This window comes from Chiloscyllium plagiosum, unplaced genomic scaffold (genome assembly GCF_037043375.1).
Source record: "Chiloscyllium plagiosum isolate Xiang-an unplaced genomic scaffold, Cpla_swu_hap1 HiC_scaffold_2, whole genome shotgun sequence".
Classification (NCBI taxonomy): Eukaryota; Metazoa; Chordata; class Chondrichthyes; order Orectolobiformes; family Hemiscylliidae; genus Chiloscyllium; species Chiloscyllium plagiosum.
Genome location: NW_028270140.1, coordinates 6,673,305 through 6,696,560, shown reverse-complemented (window position 1 = coordinate 6,696,560; position 23,256 = coordinate 6,673,305). Strand labels below are relative to the sequence as shown.

Genomic DNA, 23,256 nt, shown 5'->3' with positions numbered 1-23,256 from the left:
GCCACTTTGAGCAAGTACTATTTCAATGGCATTCGGGGAGGCATCGCACATCAATACCAGATCTTGCTTGGGATCATAATATGCCAATACCTTACAGGATGATAGCTGTTTCTTCACTCCCCTTGGATATGCAACCATTTCCAGGCTGACCCTTTGTTGATGCAAAGGTGCCAGGATGGAGGCCAGCTTATGTACAAACTTTCCATGATAAGGCACCAGCCCAAGGAAAGACCTAAGCTCCGGTACAGACATGTGAGCCGGGGCACCTTAGATCGCCCTCACTTTATACGAGTATAATGCGGTCTTGTTGACTCTGTAGTCCAAGTAAGTCACTTGGGCTGCTTGGAACACACTTTTTTCCCTTCCAAGGCATATGCCCACCTGGGAGAAACATCTAAGGACTACATCCAAGTTCTCTAAATGCTCTGCATTAGTCTTCCTGTTACTAGCATATCACCAAGATAAATGGTGACCTGGAGTAGACCTTGTAAAATGTTCTTCATTGTCAGCTGAAAAAATGCACAGGCTGATGATACCTCAAATGGCATCTCATATATATATATATAAATGTAGAGAGAGAGAGAGAGAGAGAGAGAGAGAGAGAGAAAACAAACCCTTCTGGGTATAAATTGTAGCATACTCATCTAACTGCAATTGCAAATATTCATGGCTCATGTCCAGCTTTGTGAAGGTTAGTTCCCCTGCCAGCTTTGCACATAAATCCTCTATGTGAGGGATTCAGTATTTATCCAGCTGTGAAAAATGGTTTACCATTGATTTAAAATCCCCACAAAGGGGAACTGACCATTGGGCTTCACAATCAGTACGGCCAGTGCTGCCCTGTAAGACACATGGCACTGCGTGGGCCTTGCAGAATCAGGGAGTTGCTGCCTGGTCAACATGCAAGGTGGCCTTGGCTCTTTTGATATTCCCCAGATGTTCCTGAAAAACGTCCAGGGATTTAATTTGGACTTCACTCAGTCAGCTGTTTTCTAATCGAAAAATATTGGGCCAATTAAGTTGAATCTTTCTCAACCAATTTCACCCCATCAGGCTTGGGCCCGAGTCTTTGATTGCAATCAGTGGGAACTGAACCAGCTGCTTCTCAAAGGAAACCAGAACCAAAGTTGTACTGTTAATCTGTAAAGGCTCCCCGTACAGGTTCTCAGTCTAGCCGAGGTCTTGCGTAAACTTAAGGCTTGGAGACCAGAGTGAATTTTGTTAAAACCTTGTTCTGCAATGACTGGTAAAGCCACACCAGTATCGACCCCCATTAGAACTGGGTGAACATTTAACCAAACATTTATTTTGATTGGTTCTCATTTGGATGTTGCTAAGCAAGTTAACTATTCTAAACCAGATGTAGGTGGACTTTCCATGGTGTGCACTCTCCTGGATACCGGTCAATGAGTTGTCTTACTCAATTTCAGTCTAGAGGGGCTCTTTCACTGACTCAAGTCCACATAGCGGCAGCAACTACAATGGCTTGTTGGCCCAGATACTGAAGAAACGTTTAACTGTTTGGCCGAGGCTTGGCTTTGTTTTAGGGCTTTGCTGGGAGCTGACCTAGATCCTTCCATACAGGAATTTGTCCTGTGTGAGGCTATGCAATTGTCTTCGCTTAAGTGATGTTCCCCAAGCTCAGTTGGATTGGTGAAGTTAGCCACTTCCATTGGAATACGCTGCAACTCATATGTTCCACTTGCCCCATTTCCCAATGATAAAACCAGTTGTGGTTCCTGTTAAAGGCTTCAACTGTAAGGCACTTTTGTATAGTTACATCATTAATCCCACATTCCACACAGTGTTCTCAGCATATCATTAAGGGTTAAACTAAATTCACATCCCTCTCCCAGTCATTTTAACCTAATCAAAAATCCCGATTCAGATTCTCTTGATTCTTGAATTGCCAAATAAAGCAATAGCATCTCAGAATTAGTGGAGGCTTGGCGTTGTAATGTTCCTTAACTAAATCTGTCAACTCTTGAAAGGTTTTCATCTCTCGTACCTCAGGGAAAGTTAGGCTCCGAACTAACAAAAAAGCTGTAGGTCCACAATCTGTCAGGGGAATTACTCGCTGCTTTTCATCTGCCCCAATGTCACCCCCTGCAAGTTCCCCTCCAAGCCAATCACCGTCCTGACTTGGAAATATATCGCCATTCCTTCAGTGTCGGACAGAGTCAAAATCCTAGAATTCCCTCCCTAAGGGCATTTTGGGTCAACCTACAGCACGTGTGCGGCAGCGATTCTAGAAAGCAGCTCACCCCCACCTTCCCAAGGGCAACTAGGGATGGGCAATTAATGCTGGCCCACATCTGATGAGTAAATAAAAAAAATGTATTCTACAAATGATGTTTAGGGTCCATATGCAGTCTGTTTTGGGTACCATACAAAAATTGTTCTTTATCTTTTAACTTTGTAACAAGAGTGTTTTGAGATCAATGAGGTTTCTGCTGTGTGCTTAAAATCCTTGAAAGTGTGTTTATAAATCAATAGTTTCATTCATTTGATTTTAATCTTTATTTATTTTGCTACTAAACTTCTGTTTTAATATTGCAACAAAACCTGCAGCTTTACGTATTTATGTTTCAGCATGAGACCACTTCATTAAAACCGAAACGAAGTAAACAAGGCAGGTTTCAGCCTCGGATATAATGTTATACTACCAGTAATACCATCAGCTGGGATCATAACCAACCACTAAGCATATATTCCCCTTCTTTCCCTTTCAAAGACTACCTACAGTGACTGTTCTAACTGTGGCAAATTCGAGTCTTCAATCACCCCCCACATCTGCTCCTTTCTGGCTTCCTTCTGAGGTAGTAAATAAATTGGTGTTTTTTCCAAAATTTTCCTTACCTCAAGAAATGCTTCATCAAACTGGAAAGTAGCAAATAAACTCCTTTGCTCAAGGAGAAAGGAATCAGAAGAAAGTGAGGACTGCAGATGCTGGAGAGTCAGAGTCGAAAAGAGTGGTGCTGGAAAAGCGCAGCAGGTCCTCGGAAGCTGCCTGACCTGCCATGCTTTCTCTCATGCCACACTTTTCAACAAGAGCAAAGGGAGGCAGAAAACATTGCCAAGTTAGCTTGACAGGTGCTGCCCGAGCTGCTCAATCTCCTTACTTTCATATTTGATTTCATTCATAATTTAAGACAGTGTAGCATCATTTTTTCAAGAGTCTTTGGAAATAAAACATTAACTCTGTCGCACTGTGCACAGATGCTGTCAGACCTGCTGAGTTTCTGATTTTATTTTGCATTTCCAGCACCTGCAATATTTTGGTATCATCGAACAAACTGAGGAGGGTTTGCTACATTTAAATAGGGCATTTGGTGAGGCTGCACCTCCAGGGCTGTGTGCAGTTTTGTCTCTTTATAGAAGGGAGGCTTTAAATGCCTTGAAGAAGTTCAGAGAATTGATAACTGGAATTAATAACTGGAATTGATAACTGGAATCATTGGGTTGCCTTATGAAAAAAGGTTGAAATGGCTGAGCTAGATTTAATTGAAGCGTAAAAGAGTGAGGCATTACGTCATTGAATTGTGTATGATCCTGAAAGGTGGATATGGAAAGGATGTTTCCTGTTGTAGGTGTGTCCAGAATTAGCCAATTCTGATAAAGGGTCATGAGACTCACTCTGCTTTGTTCTCACTGATGCTGGGTTTCCCCAGTAATTTCTGTTTCAGTTTCAGATCTCCATCATCAGCAGGTCGTTGTTATATTTCAGAATTAGTTGCCGCTGTTTCAAAATTAGTGGTTGCCCTTTTGAGTAAAGAAATAAGGAGAACTTTTATTTTTGTTCTAGGGGTTATGTAACTTTTGAACTCTCTGCCTCAGTAGGCAGGGTGGATGGACTCAATAAATCTTTCAGGCAGAGGTAGATAAGTTCTTCTCTCATTTCACCTCACAGTGTCTCATTTTCCACTCAGTTACCCTGCAGCCTTCAGGGATTTATATCAAATTCATTAATTTTAGGGCCTGAACACATTTCACATCCTTTACCCAGCCCCACACTCCAGGTCCTTTCATGTCGTGGGTATGCTCTCAGCGCAATCAATCCACTTTCACTTACTAATGGTCCCAATTATCAGCTTTGCTTTCTCCCTGGTTTACCATTATCCATCCTTTTGGCTGCCCAATTGTGGCTCTCTCTGTCTCTGTCTATCTCTGGGATCCATCTCCAGCTTGTTCTCACCTGCACTCCCTGTCTTCAGCACATCTACCACCTTTTCCCAGCTGCTATCAGTTCTGGGTCACTGGATCTAAAATGTTGACTCTGCTTTTGCTCCACAGATGCTGTCAGACATGCTTAGTCTCTCCAGTAATTTCTGTTTTTATGCTTTGGATAGATTCTTGTCAGTCAAATGGACCAAAGTTCTGAGAGGCAGACAGGATTGGAGAATTCGAAACAGAAACTGATCAACCACACTCTTAATGAACAGTACAGCCATCTTGAGAGTTGAAATAGCCTATCACTGTTCCCAAATTATATATGCTTATGGAATATGATTGTCTAAGGGGATTGGTAGGTGTGGGGGCCGAAATTTTCAGAGGAAGTGGACTGAAAGTGGTTCCATTTGAATTGTCTAAGCACAGAGAATCAGTTCCTTCGAGCTCCACAAAATCAAAGCTAACCACATTCACTTTTGTCTACGCAGCCTCCTCATGCTGGTCAATGCTGAATGGTATAGATTCTGCCCAACTTAACCCAAAAATGGCAGTTGGGGTCATATGCATGTCAAATGATCCTGGTTAGCATTTGAAATAGGCTCACTGCTAGTTGGGGTTGGGGCGGGAGGTGGTTGGTCATCCCTGTGGTAGGCCCAAGGAATTATCGCCATGACAATGGAAGTTGGGCAGCATGATCCCTGGGATGGAGGGATTGTCTTATGAGCAAACGTTGAACAGTTTGGAACTCTACCCACTGGAGTTTAGAAGAATGGGAGGTGATCTCATTGCAACATTTAAGACTATTGAGGGGCTTGACAGGGAAATGCTAAAAGGATGTTTCCCCTGGTGGGAGACTCAAGGACCAGAGGGTATTGTCTCTGAATAAAGGGGCACCAATGTCAGACTGAGGTGAGGAGAAAGTTCTTCTCTCAGGCTGGTAAAATTGCAACTTTTAAGAGGCATTTGGATGGGTATATGAATAGGAAGGGTTTGAAGGGATATGGGTCGGGTGCTGTCAGTGGGACTAGTTGTGGTTCTGTTCGCCGAGCTGGAAATTTTTGTTGCAAATGTTCGTCCCCTGTCTAGGTGACATCCTCAGTGCTTGGGACCCTCCTGTGAAGCGCTTCTGTGGTGTTTCCTCCGGCATTTATAGTGGCCTGTCCCTGCCGCTTCCAGTTGTCAGTTTCAGCTGTCCGCTGTAGTGGCCGGTATATTGGGTTAGGTTGGGATATCTGGTCGGCATGGACGGGTTGAACCGAAGGGTCTGTTTCCGTGCTGTACATCTCTATGACTCTATGAGTCTTTGGAATGCTTTGCCACAGAGAGCTGTGTGTGTGTGTGTGTGTGTGTGTGTGGGGGGGGAGCGGGTCAGAGTCCTTGTGTATATTTGTGATAGATAGTCAGGGAATCCAGGGTTACAGGAATATGCAGAAAGTGGTTGTGAAGGGTAACAGATTATATTGAAAGGTGAAGCAGGCATGAGGGGCTGAATGGCCTTCTCTTCTTCTTTGTTCTTATGGTCTTGTGGACTATTTATCCACCACTAATGGCATGGCCCACTTTCATCAGGCGGGTGGCTGAAAACCTTGTCTCTAATTGAACAAATTGTCATCATATGGAATACTCCTGACTCACTATATTATATGAAGCCAGCAGATCAGTTCAGGATTTGGAATCATTGATGCAAGTGCAGGAGTACAAAATACCTCCTCGGTTACTGGAACTCAGCAAAGAGAACATGTTTTAGGTTCTTGAGTAAACTGCAGGGATTGCTGATATATATGAAAAAAAAAACCTATTAGTCGATTGTATGATACACAGCAAGGGGAAACACATTTAAAATTAAGAAATTTTTTTTAAACTCATTTTTAAAAACTAGGTTTTTGAAACCAGTTCCTAATAATAAACTGATTTTGTGTGTTTTAGTGCCTTCAGGAAAGGGCTGAGCAATAATTTTCCATGAACAAGATTTCGGTGCTGAAGATTTAACTAATGATAGATTGGAATTATCGATTGCACATTAAATCATCGGCCTGGATTTAATGTTGGCTGTCCATGTCTGGCCATTGGGTGGAGGGTGGCCAGAGGGTGGTGAATCTATGGATCTTATTGCCACAGAGGGCTGTGGAGGCCAAGTCATTGACTGTATTTAAGACAGAGAGAGATGGGTTCTTGATTGATAAGCAGATCAATGATCACAGGGAAAAGGCATGTGGATTGGTTCGAGAGACATATCAGCCATGATTGAATGGCGGGTCAGACTTAATGGGCCAAATGTCCTTACTCTATTCCTATATCTTATGGTTTTAGGAAGGTGTCGGGAGAAGGGATAAGGTGAGTATGCCCTGGTCCACAAGACTCTCTGGTTAATCAGAAAGGGTTTCACTGGCAGAAGAGGTCACTGCTAGGAGCTGTACCTAAAAGGAAGGAACACATTAATAGATCTGTGCCCTCATGACCAGGTGTCTGAGGTCTGGAAACACTGAGGCTGATCAGGTAAGCTTTGTTGAGGAACACAGCATGGTTGGAAAGTATAGGTAATGCATTATTCCTGTTTGGAGCTCCGTCCCATCCCTCCTAAATATGTCAAGGAGTGCCCAAAATAGCAGAGTCACTCCCACTCCTCGAGCTGCCCACCATGGTTGATCTGCTTGTTTTCACACACAGTGGCAGGCCCCTGCTCCTGGTTAAACATCAGTGGAGGTAGGAAGTTAGCCTCCGAGTGGAGGACCAACCACCACCTTCCCAGCCACTGATGCCATAGCGTGGTACTATAGGGTTAGGGGGCTTGCTAGTGAACACACTGTCTTTGCATCGCTACAACTGAGTCATAGTAGAATCCCTACAGTGTAGAAGTAGGCCATTCGGCCCATCAAGTCCACACCAATCCTGCAAAAAGAATCCCATCCCATCCCTGTATTTCCCATGGCTAATCCACTTAGTCTGCACATCTTTGGATTGTGGGAGGAAAGCAGAGCACCACGCAGACACAAGGAGAATGTCCAAATTCCACACAAATAATCACCTGAGGTTGGAATCAAACCTGGCTCCCTGGTGCTGTGAGGCAGCAGTGCTAACCACTGAGCCACTGCGCTGCTCACAAAGCCTCCAACATCAACACCTGGGTGTCACCATTGATCAGGAACTTAGCTAGGTCAGCCATTGAAATCCACTCATTAGTTTTAAAGATATATTATTGACAGACAAATAAGTTAACAAACAGGGATCCAGCTGAAGTACTGGAACCTACCCCAACAATATGGAACATTGCATAGGTATATCCTGTACACAAAAAGCAGGACAAATCTAACCCAGCCAATTATTGCCCCCATCAGCCTACTCTCAATCATTGGTAAAATGTGAAAGTTGTCATTAATAGTGCTCTTCGGAGGTTTGGTGCAGACTTGATGGACCGAATGGCCTCCAACTGCACTCAACCTTTAAGTTGCTCTGAAATTCAGGAGCTTTTTTTTCAGCACTGATCTCCATTAACCCATTCCTTCGCTCATTCAAGGGACTGACTTTGCTTTTTACAGGACAGGGAAACTTTTTCTTCTAGTTACCAGAAGCAGTTATATGTTCAGTTGAATGTTAAGGTCATTGTAGATTTAATCTGTAAAGTACACTGAACAGAACACAATGTGCCAAAATAGTTTACAGATTCCCTTTTATTGCCTTGCATTTGCCTTTTTCATTGACTTTGTGATTCAGATTTGCTTTTGAAAAAGCTGTCTAGTTTTGATTAAACTTTAAACAAGTTATTGTTTTGGATGTCTCCGCCTTGCAGTATTACTGTGGACTATTTGATGAATCCTTGGCAGGGTACACCTACAAGATAAGCATCTGCTTCAAGGCTAAAGTATAGGGATTGTAGCATGGCAGTTATGTTATTGGATGAGTTAATTAGAAGCCTGGACAAATGTTCTAAATATGAATTTGAAAACATAAATGTTTTTAAAAATCTGAAATACGAGACATTTCTCAGTAATGATGACCATTAAAACATAAGCTGATGTAAAAAGCCATCTATCTCACCATTAGTCCTTACGAGGGAGTCTGAACTATACAGTAGAACCTCAATTATCCAAATGAGACGTGCGGGGAGTATTTTGTTCGGATAATTGATTGTTCAGATAATCGATCTGGTCGTAAGCAAGCAGTAATTTATGAGCGCCGGTTATCGAACATTTCTCGATTTTCCGTCAATGCACGCCATAATGCCACTTAACCAATAACTGGTCTATCGTAAACAAGCGGTAATTTGAGTGCCGGTATCAATCATTTCTCAGTTATCTGGCAATGCACGCCATAATACCATTTAACCGATAACTGAATGCTGAGTTGCCTAATGTCACTTTTACAGGACCTTGAGATTTTGTTCGGATAATCTGAAATTTGGATAATTGATGTTCGGATAATCGAGGTTGTACTGTATATGCCCCCCCCCCCTACCAATAGCAATGTGGTGAATTCTAAAATTCCCCTGGGATGACCTGGCAAGCGATTCAGTTGTATCAAACCAGTACATAGAAAGCTGAATAAGAATGAAACTGGAAGGACCATCCAGCATCAAAATGGTGAAGGGACACCCAGCCAATTTGGCATTGCAAAGTCTTCTTTACCAACATCTGGGAACTTCTATCAATCAAACAGCAGTTTGATATGGTCCTATTCACAGCCAACGTCCTCCATTATAGCTCTGGCTATATCCAAGGCCCCTGGCAAAAGAGTCCCTTTACAGGTAATGGCCCAACGGTATACAGCAGAAAGTGTGTACATCAAGGATTCCTCGACATTAACTCCAGACCCCATGGTGTCTCATAGAATCAGGTCAAACACGGACAAGGAAACATCCTGCTGATTATCGAGTACCACCCACTCAAATAGTGAACCTGCACTGGTTGACGCCATCCAGGACAAATTAGTAGCTTGGTTAACACCCTATGCACCAGCTTCAATATTCACTTCTTCCACCAGTTACATACACAGTGTAGTTGTTGTGTATAACATCCACAAGATGCACTGCCAAGGCTCTTTCAACAGCACATTCCAAACCTGTCATCTGTACCACCTTGGACAACAAGGACAGCAGACACAAAGGAACATCACCATTGACAAGTTCCACCACCAAATTACATACAAACCAGATGTGAAATGATATTACCATTTCAGTGCTGTATCTGAGTCAAAATCTCCCTGATAGTATGTGATTTACTTAAGCCATAGCAACTACAAAAGTTGAAGAAGATAGCTCGCCATCATCTTCGCAATGATAATTACCGTGGGATAATGAATGCTGTTCTTGAAAGCCAAGTCCAAATCCCATGACCAACTGAGAAAAAGTGCCAAATAAAAGTTTCCAGTTAGATTAGAGAATGGTAACTGATCAAATTGCATTGGCTGGCTCCTGTTGTTGTCTCCAAATGAATTGATCTTTAATTCTGACCTGCACTAAATATTGGATTTTACTCATTGGGGGCAGTTTCATGCCTCCTCCTTGAAATTTGCAGAAATTATTTATTGTATAAGAATTTGGCTTCAGCTGGAGAATCCCACCCTTTAGCTGTCACAGTTTGAGAAGGATGTTAGGAAGTGTTGGAGATACATCAGTTTAGAGCAGAGGGATTGGAGGCTAGGGCAACTGCATGCTCCTCTTGCAGGATGTGGGAGGTAAGGGGTCGAACTAGTGTCCCTGCAGAGTTCACCTGCGAGAAGTGAACCCAACTCCAGGTCCTCAAAGACCGCGTTAGGGAACGGGAGCTGGAGCTGGACGAACTTCGGATTATTCGGGAGGCTGAGGCGGATACAGTATATAGAGGAGTTAAAGGGAGGCTCTCAACCTAAGTTACAAGATAAAGGTAGTTGGGTGACCGTCAGGGGAGGGAGAGGGAGTAGGTAGATAGTGCAGGGACCCCCTATGGCTGTCCCCCTAAATAATAATAAGTATGCTGCTTTGGATACTATTGGGAGGATGACTGGGGAAAGACACAGCGGCCAGGTCTCTGGCACTAAGCCTCGTTCTGTGGCTCAGAAGGGAAGGGGAGAGAATAGGGGAGTGACAATGATAGGATATTCAATCGTGACAGAAAGAGACAGGGGATTGGCTGGTCGCAAATGAGACTCCCGGATGGTGTGCTGCCTCCCAGGAGCCAGGGTCAGGGATGTCTCGGATCGAGTCTACAGAATCCTTAAGGGGGAGGGGTGCAGCCAGAAGTCATGGTACACATTGGTACCAATGACATCGGGAGGAAAAGGGATAAGGACCTGAAAAATGAATATAGGGAGTTAGGTTGGAAGCTAGAAGACAGGACACAGAATAATAATCTCAGGATGGCCACCAGTGCCACGTGCTAGTGAGGCTAGGAACAGAGAGTGATTTGGAGGAGTCAATATTGGACTGGGGTGGACAAAGTTAAAAGTCACCTAACACCAGTTTATAGTCCAACAGGTTAATTTGGAAGCACTAGCTTTCGAAGCGCTTCTCCTTCATCAGGTTGTTGCAGGAGCAGGTTCTACCTGGCAACCACCTGCTGAAGGAGCAGCGTTTCGACAGCTAGTGCCTCCAAATAAACCTGTTGGACTATAGCCTGCTGTTGTGTGATTTCTTAAGAGAGTGAGTGCAGCTGAACACATGGCTGCAGGGCTGGTACAGGAGGGAGGGCTGGTTCAGATATGTGGATCATTAAGTTACCTTCTGGGGAAGGTGGCCCTATGCAAGGAGGATGAGTTGCAACTGAACTGAAGAGGTACCAATATTCTGGGCGGGAGATTTACTAGATCTCTTTGGGAGGGTTTAAACTAGATTGGCATGGGGATGGGAACCAGAGCTATGGATCAGAGGATGGGGTAGCTGGTAAGCAGGCAGATACAGTGTGCAGAGAGTCTGTGAGGAAGGATAGACAGTTGATAGGGCGAAGTTGCAGTCAGTGTTTGAAGTGTGTCTATTTTAGTGCAAGAAGTATCAGGAATAAGGGTGATGAACTTACAGCGTGGATCAGTACTTGGAACTATGGTGTTGTACCCAGTACGGAGATTTGGATATCACAGGGGCAGGAATGGTTGTTGGATGTTCCGGGATTTTGATGTTTCAAAAGTAAAAGTATTGGCATTGCTAATCAGGGATAGTATGACAGCTGCAGAAAAGGTGGTCATCGAGGAGGATTTGCTTACAGAGATAGTATGGGTGGAAGTCAGAAACAGGAAAGGAGCAGTCACTTTATTGGGAGTTTTCTATTGACACTCCAATAGGAACAGAGACACGGAGGAGCAGATGGGGAGGCAGATTTTGGAAAGTTGCAAAAGTAACAGGGTTATTGTCATGGGTGACTTAAACTTCCCTAATATTGATTGGAAGCTCCTTAGTGCAACTAGTTTGGATGGTGCAGATTTTGTCAGGTCCAGGAAGGATGCCTGACTCAATATCTAAATAGGCCGACTGGAGGGAATGCAAATTGGATTTGTGCTTGGCAACGAACCAGGTCCGGTGTCAGATCACTCGGTGGGAGAGCACTTCAGTGATAGTGATCACAACTTCCTGACATTTACTATAGTTATGGAGAGAATAGGAGCAGACAATATGGGAAAGTATTTAATTGAGGGAGGGGGAATTACCATGCTTTCAGACAGGAACTGTGGAGCATAAATTGGAAGCAGATATTCTCAGGGAAATGCACAACAGAAATGTGGAGGTTGTTTAGGGAGCTCTTGGTGCGCGTGATGGACAGTTTGTCCCACTGAGGCAAGGAAAGGATAGTGGGATGAAGGAACTTTGAATGACAAGAGACGTCGAACATTTAATCAAGTGGAAGAAAGAAGCTTACTTATGGTTGAGGAAGCAAGATCAGACAGAGCTCTAGACGGTTGCAAGGAAGCCAGGAGGAAACTGAAGAATGGACTTAGGAGAGCTAGAAGGGAGCATGAAAAAGCCTTGGTGGGTAGGGTTAAGGAAAAACCCAAGGTATTCTACATTTATGTGAGGAACAAGAGGATGGCCAAAGTGAGAGTAAGGCCAATCAGGGATAGTGGATGTAACTTGTGCCTGGAGTCAGAGTAGGTAGTGGAGGTCCTTAATGAATACTTTGCTTGATATTCACCAGTGAGAGGCACCTTGTCGTTTGTGAGGAAAGTGTGAAACAGGCTGATACACTCAAACAAGTTCAAACAAGAAGGAGAATGTGCTGGAAATTTTGAAAAACATGAGGATAGATAAATCCCCTGGGCCAGACGGGATATACCCAAGGTTACTAGAGGAAGTGAAGGAAGAGATTACTGCACTTTTAGCGATGATCTCTGCGTCCTCACTCTTGACTGGAGTAGTGCCAAATAATTGGAGGGTAGCAAATGTTATTCCCTTGTTCAGGAAAGGGAATAGGGATAACCCTGTGAAGTACAACCAGTCAGTCTTACATCAGTGGTGGACAAATTATAGGAGAGGACTCTGAGAGACAGGATTTAAGATTATTTTGAAAAGCATAACTTGTTTAGAGATAGTCAGCATGGCTTTGTGAGGGACACATCATGCTTCACAAACTTTATTGAATTCTTTGAGGATGTGACAAAACACATGGATGAAGGTAGAACAGTGGATGCGGTGTATATGGCTTTTAGCAAGGTGTTTGATAAGGTTCCCCATGGTAGGCTCATTCAGAAAGTAAGGAGTCATGGGATACAGGGAAATCTGGCTGTCTGAATACAGAACTGGCTGGCCCATACAAGACAGAGGGTGGTAGTAGATGGAAAGTATTCAGCCTGAAGCTTGGTGACCAATGGTGTTCCGCAGGGATCTGTTCTAGGACCTCTGCCCTTTGTGATTTTTATAAATGATTTGGATGAGGAAGTGGAAGGATGGGTGAGTGAATTTGCCGATGACATGACGGTTGGAGGAGTGGTGGATAGTGTGGAGGGCTGTTGTAGGTTGCAAAGTACAGGATGCAGTGCTGGGCTAAGAAGCGGCAGATGGAGTTCAACCTGGAAAAGCATGAAGTGAATCATTTTGGAAGGTTGAATTTAAATGCAAAATATAAGGTTAAAAGCAGGATTCTTGGCAGTGTGGAGGAACACAGGGATCTTGGGGTCCATGTCATAGATCCCTCAAAGATTGATAGGATTGTTAAGAAGGCGTATGGTATGTTGGTTTTCATTAGCAGGGGGATTAAGTTTAAGAGCCGCGAGGTTATGCTGCAGCCCTATAGAGTCCTGGTTAGTCCACACTTGGAATATTGTGTTCAATTCTAGTCACTTCATTATAGGAAGGATGTGGAAGCTTTAGAGAGGGTGCAGAGATTTACCAGGATGCTGCCTGGACTGGAGGACATGCCTCATGAAGAAAGGTTGAGGGAGCTTGGGCTTTTCTCATTGGAGCGAAGAAGGATGGGAGGTGACTTGATAGAGGCGTACAAGATGATGAGAGGAATAGATAGAGTGGTTAGCCAAAGACTTTTTTCCCAGGGTGGAAATGGCTATCACGAGGGGACATAATTTTAAGGTGATTGGAAGAAGGTTTGGGGGAATATCAGAGGCAGGTTCTTTACACAGAGAGTGGTGGGTGTGTAGAATGCATTGCTAGTGGTGTTGGTAGAGTCAGATACATCAGGGACATTTAAGCGACTTTTGGAGAAACACATGGATGATAGGAACCCACATAGGGTATGTGGGTTAGTTTCATCTTACAGTAGGATAAAAGGTCGGCACAACATTGAGGGCCGAAGGGCCTGTTCTGTGTGGCACTGTCCTAAATGCTCTGTTCTATGTAACATGGTTCCAGCGATGAAGAATTCCAGTTATGAAGGTAAGTGTAAGAGGTTGGACTGTTCTCCTGAGAGAAAAGAAAACTGAGAGAAGATTTTCAAACCCATGGCAGATCTAAAGTGAGTATATAGCGAGAAAATGTCACTACATGTGAAAGGGCACAGAGCTAAAGTATTCACAAAAGGAGAACCAGGGAAAGAAAATTCTCTTAGAAATTCGTTAAGGTCAGAAATGCACAGCCTTGAGAATGTAATGCAGGTGGGTTCAATCAAGACATTCAAGTGGATATTAGACTGTCATTTGAACAGGAACAATATACAGGGTTACAGAAAAAAGGCAGGAGAATGGTACTGAGTGAAATTCTCATTTCAATAGCAAGTGCGGACAGAATAAACGGAATAGCCCCTTCTGTAATAATTCTGTGATTAACTTTCAATGTGGCTTCTGGTGGAAGAGGCTTCACACTGGAAGTACATTATCATCAAACTAACTCAGAATTTTTCAGAAGAAGTTCTCATCTTGCCCTATATTCTTAAAGTGTGCTTTGAAATGCTTCAATGAAAGTTGGTAGATCTTACCTGTTGGCCACATAACCAGCATAAGGAGCATTTTTCCAAACCTTCACAGGGTAATCTGATATGCTTACAGAAACCAGGCCAGGTATAAATCAAGGGGCTTTTGTTTTCACAGATAGCAAGGAACTAGACTGGCCAACAACAAATATCACAGACTGAACAAAAGCTCACTTTCTCAAAAAACTTTAACAGAAACATACCTTTTTCCACTTGTGGATTGTCTAACATTCTTCATTAAAGTGATTCTATGTACAGTACAATACAGAAACAAAGTATTTGACTGCACTTTCTTTAATAGACATCTCCAACATTTGGAACCTGTGCTTTTTTTTGTCTCAAACATGACTGAATTGGTGACTTTAAGGCACAATGTTTTAAAGTACAACCATCACAATAATCTTTTTAATTCCGAATTAGAATATGTGTTGATTTTAAAAAGAGAGCTCCCTGAGAATGTAAGTTCTGAGCAATATAATTTAGTGACTCTCTGGTGGATCTGAGTGGATCACCTCCAGCCTCATGGGAGATTATGGAATTGACAATTTTTTTGAACTACTTTAGTAAAAGCTGGAAATATGAACAAAGAGGATCTAAGTTAGTGTTATCCAGCAGTAATTGCAATATCCGTCAGCACTCCTGCTGATCAAACATATATTCATTCTCCTTTTCATCTTACCATATTGCCAACAAACACACAAAAAAAAATTAAAGTATGCACTGTCCAATTTTAAACATTGAGCTTAAATATCCAATGATATTGTCAATTTATTATTTTTGATTTATTCTTTAGGAACGCAACTAACCAAACTTTTAGGTTCATAATTATTCAAACGTGGCTCATGGTTTATTCGACAACACTATTCTAATCATACATAAGACAAGCCTGCATTTGCTTCAGCTATTTTAAATACATCATTGAGGCAATCATTACTTAAACCATTCTCTTTCCAATGTTTTATTCCACAGTAACAGCAATTAGCTGACTACTTTTCCAATGGAGATATCATATATCTTTGGAGGATCTTTTGATGTTTCAGATGTTGAATTGCATGACAACATTAGCGATATATTTAATGATCAGTGCCATTGCTCTGTGCAACAGAGAATTTCAAAGAGTAGCAGTACTCAGAAAAGAAAATTTTCACTGTTTCTGACTTAACTTATCAACCCTTTATACTTAAATGTTAAGTCATTGTTCTAGATGTCCCTCTGCCTGGAAGATCTTATGGCTTTCACAGTTAGTACTAGTTTTGAAAAGGGCGAAAGTGAGTGAGTGATTGAAAGGGGTGTTCTCTGATTTTGTGTGGGAAATTGTTTTAATTGATTGTCACCAGCAAGACTGAAACAAATAAATTGTGAGCAGAGGACTGGTTCTTTACAAAATGCATCTAAAAACTAATGCTATTGTAATGGTTTATGAAATAGCATATTAAACTTCTTCATCTCCAAAACACTTTTAAATTTAATTTTGTGAAGTCTAATTATTGTACAAATTTGCTAGTGAAATTTACACAAAAAGTCTGCTCTAGTTTATTGTTTGAAGAATGCAAATGTTTTAAAAGGATAATTATTTCTCAATTATTCATAGCATATCAAGCCAAGTTGTGAAATGTTGATTATGTCTAGTTGAATAAAGACTTAATGGGTGAGATTGTGTTGGAATATTTGTGTTAACCTTAAGAAGGGATAATAATGAGTACATATGTGATTAAAAAGGACAACTATATTGTGATTCAGTTAAGTAATTAAACTGATTACTTAAAGCATCCAGCCATCCATTGAATTAGCAAGGTGGCAAGTTGAATTTTGCATGCATTCGGTTTACAAAAAGTCTCACCTCTAATAGTGATGTGAAGCCTGATGCACTAATCCTATTCTTGGTACAGTTACTTTAATCATGCCTGGTCTGTTTTCTAAATCATAGCTTGGTTTCAGTTTGTTTTGAAGAGTCTGAAGCTCAGAAACAGGCAATTTTGTCGAACCTGCCTTGACTAGTATTAATGCTCCATAGAGAAGGCTCTTTCCATTCCTTTTCCATTGATCCTGTCGGCATATCCTCCTATTCCTTTCTCCCTCATGTACTGACCCAGCATAACCTGTAAATTGCCCAATTTCTTTTTCACATGAATGCTTATCTGTGTACATTGAAATTTATGCTGTTTTCTTTCTGAATGTTTCATTAGGTCTCTTCTATGGCCAGGAATGTAGTGGAGGCTGGAAACTTATAGAACATTTAAAAATATTTGGAAAGGTACTTCAAATATCATAACATTCAAGGATAGGGGACGTGTAGGAAATTGGGATTAGTTATAGTTATATTGGTGCAGACTCGATGGGCTCAAGGACCTTTTCTGCACTGCGTGAATCTATGAAACTCTGAAACATTATCTCAGCATCTGTCCTGTTAAGAATCCTGTGCTTCAATAAGATTATCTCTCCTTTTTCAAAAATCCAATAAATACACACCCAAGCTGCTCAATATTTCCTCCTAAGGTAATCCCTTCACCTCAGGAATCAGCCTTTCTCTGAAGTGCTTCCAATGGCAATTTTTTTGTCCACTCACCTAACCTATCTGAGCCCCAGCACTGCTCCCTGTAGAACCCACTAATTACAATTATTAACCTGATAATGATCCACTTATTCTGACCCTCTGTTCTCTGTTTGTTAGCCAATCCTCGACTGTACTAATGTATCACCTCTAACATCATAAGCTATTATCTTCTGCTGTTGTCTTTTAATGTGGCACCTTATCGAATGTTTTCTTTGAAATTTGTACTTAATAACTTTATGTCCTCAAAGTTGTCTCATAAAATTATCAAACACAATTTCCTATTCTGTCTGAAAAGGCATGTAGTGTTGCAAACTAGTGCTCCAAACCTCTTTTATTTGCCATCATATAATCAGATATAATTGCCCTATTCTAACAACTCAAAGACCAGAGTTTTATGTCTTTGGTTATGAGTGCAGGATTGCGCCTCTTCCAAACTTCGTCTTCATGTTTCATACATCTCAGTAGTTGGACGTTCCTCAATTTACTCTGAAAGTCAACAATCACTGCACTTAATGAAGGCTCAATGTATGCCATTTGTTTCAGCTGGACAAAGGAACTGAAGCATACCAGCCATGCATCTGGGTTTTTTGGGGGGAGTGAAAACAGACCCTGCAATCCAACAGAGCACATGAAAAGATGAGTTGGGAAAAAGAGTAGGCCATTTGGGTCCTTGAGCCTTTTTCACATTCAAAACGTTTATGACTGATCTTTCTCCACATTACTCTGACAACCTTTCACCCCTTTGCTTGTTAAGCATCTATCAACCTTTTAAAACATTCAAACACTCTGCTTTCACTGCCCCGTTTTAAGGGAGAGTTTCAAAGACGTGTGACTCTTGGTGAGAAAAGAATTCTCTTTTCCGTTTGTCCTAAATGGATTACCCGTGATTTTTAAATTATGATTTCATGTCACACAGATGTGCAGCATGAAAACAGACCCTGCAATCCAACTCATCCATGCCATCCTAAATTAACCTAGTCCCACTTGCCCACATTTGGCCTATATCCCTCTAAATCCTGAGTCAGCATAGTTTTGGTAGGGGTAGGTCATGCCTCACAAGCCTTACTGAGTTCTTTGAGGATGTGATGAGACAAATTGATGAAGGTTGAGCAGTGGATGTGGTGGAAATGGATTTCAGTAGGGTATCTGATAAGTTTCCCCACGGTAGGCTCATTCAGAAAGTTAGATGATATGGGAGAAAGGATCCAGAATTGGCTGTCTGAAAGAAGACAGCAAGTAGTAGTTGATGGAAAGTATTCTGCCTGGAGGTCAGTGACCAGTGATGTCCCACAGGGATCTGTTCTTGGGCCTCTGCTCTTTGCAGTTTTTACCAATGACTTGAATGAAGAATTAGAAGGGTGGGTTAGTAAGTTTGCCAATGACAAAAAGATCAGTGATGTTGGAGGTGTGTCAAAGACTGTTGCAGACTACAAGACATTGACAGGATGCAGAGCTGGGCTGAGAAGTGGCAGATGGAGTTCCACCTGGGAAAGCGTGAAGTGATTCATTTCGGAAGGTCGAATTTGAATGCTGAATACAGGGTTCAAGACAGGATTCTTGGCAGTGTGGAGGGACAGTGGGATCTTGATCCCTCAAAGTTGCCACCCAGATTGATAGGGTTGTTAAAAAGCCATATGATGTTTTCGCTTTCATTAACAGGGGGATTGAGTTTAAGAGCAACGAGTTTTTGCTGCAGCTCTCCAAAACTCTGGTTAGACCACACTTGGAATACAGTGTTCAGTTCTGGTCGTCTCATTATAGGAAGCATGTAGATGCTTTAGAGAGAGTGCAGAGGAGATTTACCAGGATGCTGCCTGGATTGGAAGGCTTGTCTTATGGAGAGAGGTTGAGTGAGCTAAGGCTTTTCACACTGGAGAGAAGAAGGAAGAGAGGTGACTTGATAGAGGTGTACGAGGTAATGAAAGGCATAGATAGAATAGATAGCCAGAGACTTTTCCCCAGGGCAGAAATGTCCGTCATGAGGTGGCATAATTTTAAGGTGATTGGAGGAAGGTATAGAGGGCGATGTCAGAGGTAGGTTTTTTACACAGAGTGTGCTGGGTGGGTGGAATGCACTACCAGCAGTGGTAATGGAGTCAGAGACACTAGGGACATTAAAGCAACTCTTGAATAGGCACATGGACAGTAGTAAATTGAGGAGTGTGTAGCTTAGGTTGATCTTAGTTTAAGATAAATGCTTGGCATAACATTGTGAACCAAAGGGCCTATACTGTTCTTTGTTCTAAACCCTTCCTATTCATGTACCCATCCAGATGCCTTTGAAATGATGTAATTATACCAGTCTCCACCACCTCCTCCGGCAGCTCATTCCGCACGTATACCACTCTTTCTGTGAAAAAAGAATACTCTTTATGTCCCTTTCAAATATTTCTCCGCTCACCTTAACCCAGTAGTCCTGTAGTTTTGGACTTTCTCGCTATTGCCCTGAAGCATCCCTCCCTAAATTTGTATTCCATTCCCCTTTGCAATAATAACATAAGTTTAGCTTTCTGAATAACCTGCTGTATCCATATATGAACCCTTTTCAATTCATTCATCGAAACATCCCGATACCTCCCCAACTCAGAGCTCTGCAATCTCTCACCATTTCGATAATATGCTTCATTTTTATTCTTTCTGCTAAAATGGATAATTTCAAATTTCCCTACTAGTTCTTTGCCCACTTATTTAGTTTATTTAGAGACTCAAACATAGAAAATAAGAGTTGGAGTAGGACATTCAAGCTTTTGGGCCTGTTTCACATTCAACAAGTTCACAACTGAACATCAAAATCAATCCCCTGTTCGAGCTTTCACTCCATACCCTTTGGTCCCTTTAGCCCAAAGACCTACATAGATCTACTTCTTGAAAATAATCAATGTTTTAGCATCAACTGCTTTCTGTGACAGAGACTTCCATGGACTTACCACTCTCCGGATAAAGAAATTTCTCCCCATCTCAGACCCAATGACACAGTCCTGTATACTTAAACTGCACCCCCTGCCTCTGGACTCCTAGGTGATCAGGAACATCATTGCTGACCTAATCTAGGCCTGTTAGAATGTTTTGGTTTCTGTGAGAGATCCCATTCTCATTCTAAACTACAATAAATATAGTCCTGTCATTCAGGAATCAGTCTGATGAACCTTTGTTGCTCCCTCTGTAGCCAGAACATCCTTTCTCAGATAAGGAGACTACAACTGCATTCAATACTCCGGTGTGGTCTCACAAAGACCTTGTATAATTGCAGCAAGACATCCCTACTCCTGGACTCCAATCCTCTCATTATGAAGGCTAACATACCATTTGTCTGTTGCACCTGTGATACTTATGTTCAGCGACTGTGTACAAGAACATTCTGATCTCGTTGCACCTTTACCTTTCCAAATCAGTCACCATTGAGATTGACAGTCTGCCTTCCTGTTTTTGCCACCAAAGTGGATAACCTCACATTTATCGACATTGTACTTCAAATGCCAGACATTTGCTCACTCACTCAACTTCTCCAAACCACAATGAAACATCTCTGCATCCTCTACAGCTCACCCTCCCACTCAACCTTCTATCATCTGCAAACTTGGAGATATTACATTTAGTTCCCTCATCTAAATATTTAATATATATTATGATATATGCACATCTGGCCCACCAAAATGTTAATTTGTCTCTGATTTAGACGTAGTCTTGCCTGCTGATTTTAAAAAGGCAGTTCACTGTGACAATGTATCAAAATTAAAATGCAGGGTTATTGCTGTTACAAGTTTAACTTAGGCACTAAATTAATATTATGTTAACAATACTTAAAGTAGATATGAACTGGGACCAATACACTGTCATGACTCTTCCACTGCTCTCAGAAAAAAGGCTTGGCTGGTTGCTTTATGTTGCTCACGAATGAGTAAAGCCATCAGTTTAAGAAAATGGTGTTGATCGCCCACACAAGGAAGACAAAGGCCACATAATGACAGTTATCAGCTGAAGTAATTGCTATAGTGATATATTCTAAGAAGAAAGTCAATGGATGTTTAAGGAATAAATGCTGTAGTGAATGATGAATGGATCACATCAAGAAAGTGCCTACCATAACAGAGAAGGAGCAATACATGTAACACATTAGCACATTAAGACTATTTTTGCAAAATCACATTGGATGAAAAATTCTAAACAAAAAAGTTTGCAAAAAGGACATCTTGGGAGAAAATTACAATGCTTAAAATATTAAAAATGTTTAAAATTAATTTAAATGTAATAATAGATACAAATTTATAATGTCTTTAATTAGCAAATGAAAATTTGTTTTACAGGTTAAGAGGTCATCAACTGAATTATTAACTCTGTTCATGCTCCACAGTTGCTGTCAAATGTGTGAAATATTTTCAGCATTTTCTAATTTTTATTTCAGGTTTCCAGCAACTGTTATATTTTGCTTTTTGTACTCGCTGCTTCACAGATGAGTTTTGAGGAAATTAATACATTCTAATAAAATAATTTAATGTGTTTCTCACCTTGCTTTTTACAGTCCCCTTTGGGCAAGCCCTGTTGGTCAAATTAAGCTTTGTATTCTCTATCTCAGTAAGAGCATTCAATAAAGGCAAAGTTTCTTCTGCCAGCAAAAGATGTCACAAAAATAGTACTGATAAAACAGACCGTCCAGCCATTCTTAACTAATTTATCTAGAAATACAAACCTCCACTACAAATCCCAGCAATTTCTTAAATGATCCTAGGGTTCATGCTACCTTCTCTGGAAATTAATTCCACGTGTTAGACAGACAATATAGTAATCCATACCAACTCCTGCAAATCTGGTGTATCAGGGCATCAGAATGGAAGAAGGTTTTGTTTTGCAATCTGTGAATGTGACTTGATGTAACCAAGTAAAATGTGTGGGGAAAATCACAATAAAAGGGGGGAATAAAACATGGGTACTTATCAACTAATAGGAACTTTACTGGGTATAAAAACTGTAACATTTACTGACATGATCAGGGTACTTTAGTTCCAGTGAAACATGTTCCACAATAAGGAATTACTTTCGGGCAGTTTATTTTATGCAGTACTAAAAGAGACAGCGTTAATGGTATTCTGCATCTGTAATTTGGTAAAACCAGCAATTTAAGCATCCACTTCAAAATGAGATGTGCTAGAACGATGTTAATATAAACAGAGATCTTAAAACTAATAGAATGTATTCAATTTAATATGTTCCTTTACATATTAATCATTTACCAGAAGCAATCTATTATGTTACAAAGCAGCAACCATCGTAGAAGACAACAAAAGGATTCGGGAATGCACAGATTCAATGCTTACCTAAGACTACAGCGAGAATTGTGCTCATGAGCAACCAGTTCTTCCTCAACACAGCTCTACAATCACATCTTTTTGTGGATTTCTTCCCCATGTTTGTTTGTTGGTTTAAATTCAAAGAAACAGATTAAAAATACATGTGTGCATGCACACACACACACTCACACACATAAACACCAAAAACAGTGCTGAAGTCAGTGCGAAATGCTGCTGCCTTCACTTCACTGCACTGTGTTCCGTCACTGCAGACAAATCCATACTCGAGCCACTACATGCACTCAGTTGTAACTAAGTACCACCCCTTCTGAATGCAGTGAGAGCAACCGAACAATGGCTACCATTAAAACATAGAACTATGTTTTTTTCAAAACAAATGGCCTGTCCATCGTTTAACCATGGATTCAGCACCCAGTGAAGATTCTGCTCTGATAGAATCGAGCCCTCAATCACTGCCATAAAAATTCTCATGTAAATTTCATTGTAAATCATAAAATTAAAATGATTTATATTAAATGGAAAAGGGTCCTTTTAAAAGGAAAATTTGATTTCTCTGCTTACTACAATGTATTTGTTAAAAAAAAGTAAGCTGTTTATGTATCCAACATAACATTTTTATGAATTATCAACGTTGGGAAAATTTTATGAAATATATTTGAAATAAGAGTGAAATTGATCTCAAGCCTGTTTAAATAAATGCAGCACTGTACAGTGAAGTTGATTGCATATTTCAGCCAAAATGTGAGAATCTCACTCAGAATCAACTTTAAATCTCGAGTTTGTTTTTGTTCAAAATTATATTGTTTTGTCCCTCTCATGCCAAAGGCAAAATCTCCATTAAATCATTATCGTGAATTACAGTTTATGTGTGAGGGTGTGACATATCAAAGATTGACTCACCTAGCCT

At 41.2% G+C, this 23,256-nt stretch overlaps 1 protein-coding gene across 1 annotated transcript in view; it reads right to left on the bottom strand.

The window, feature by feature from the left end:
- The window catches only part of slc1a1 (solute carrier family 1 member 1), a 74,156-nt gene extending 51,191 nt beyond the window's left edge, over positions 1-22,965 (bottom strand). Inside the window, exon 1 of the mRNA XM_087994504.1 lies at positions 22,356-22,965. Coding sequence (XP_087850630.1) covers positions 22,356-22,446 — 91 coding nt within the window. The 5' untranslated portion in view covers positions 22,447-22,965. The remainder of the gene's footprint in view (positions 1-22,355) is intronic.
- Between the last annotated feature and the right edge of the window lie 291 nt (positions 22,966-23,256).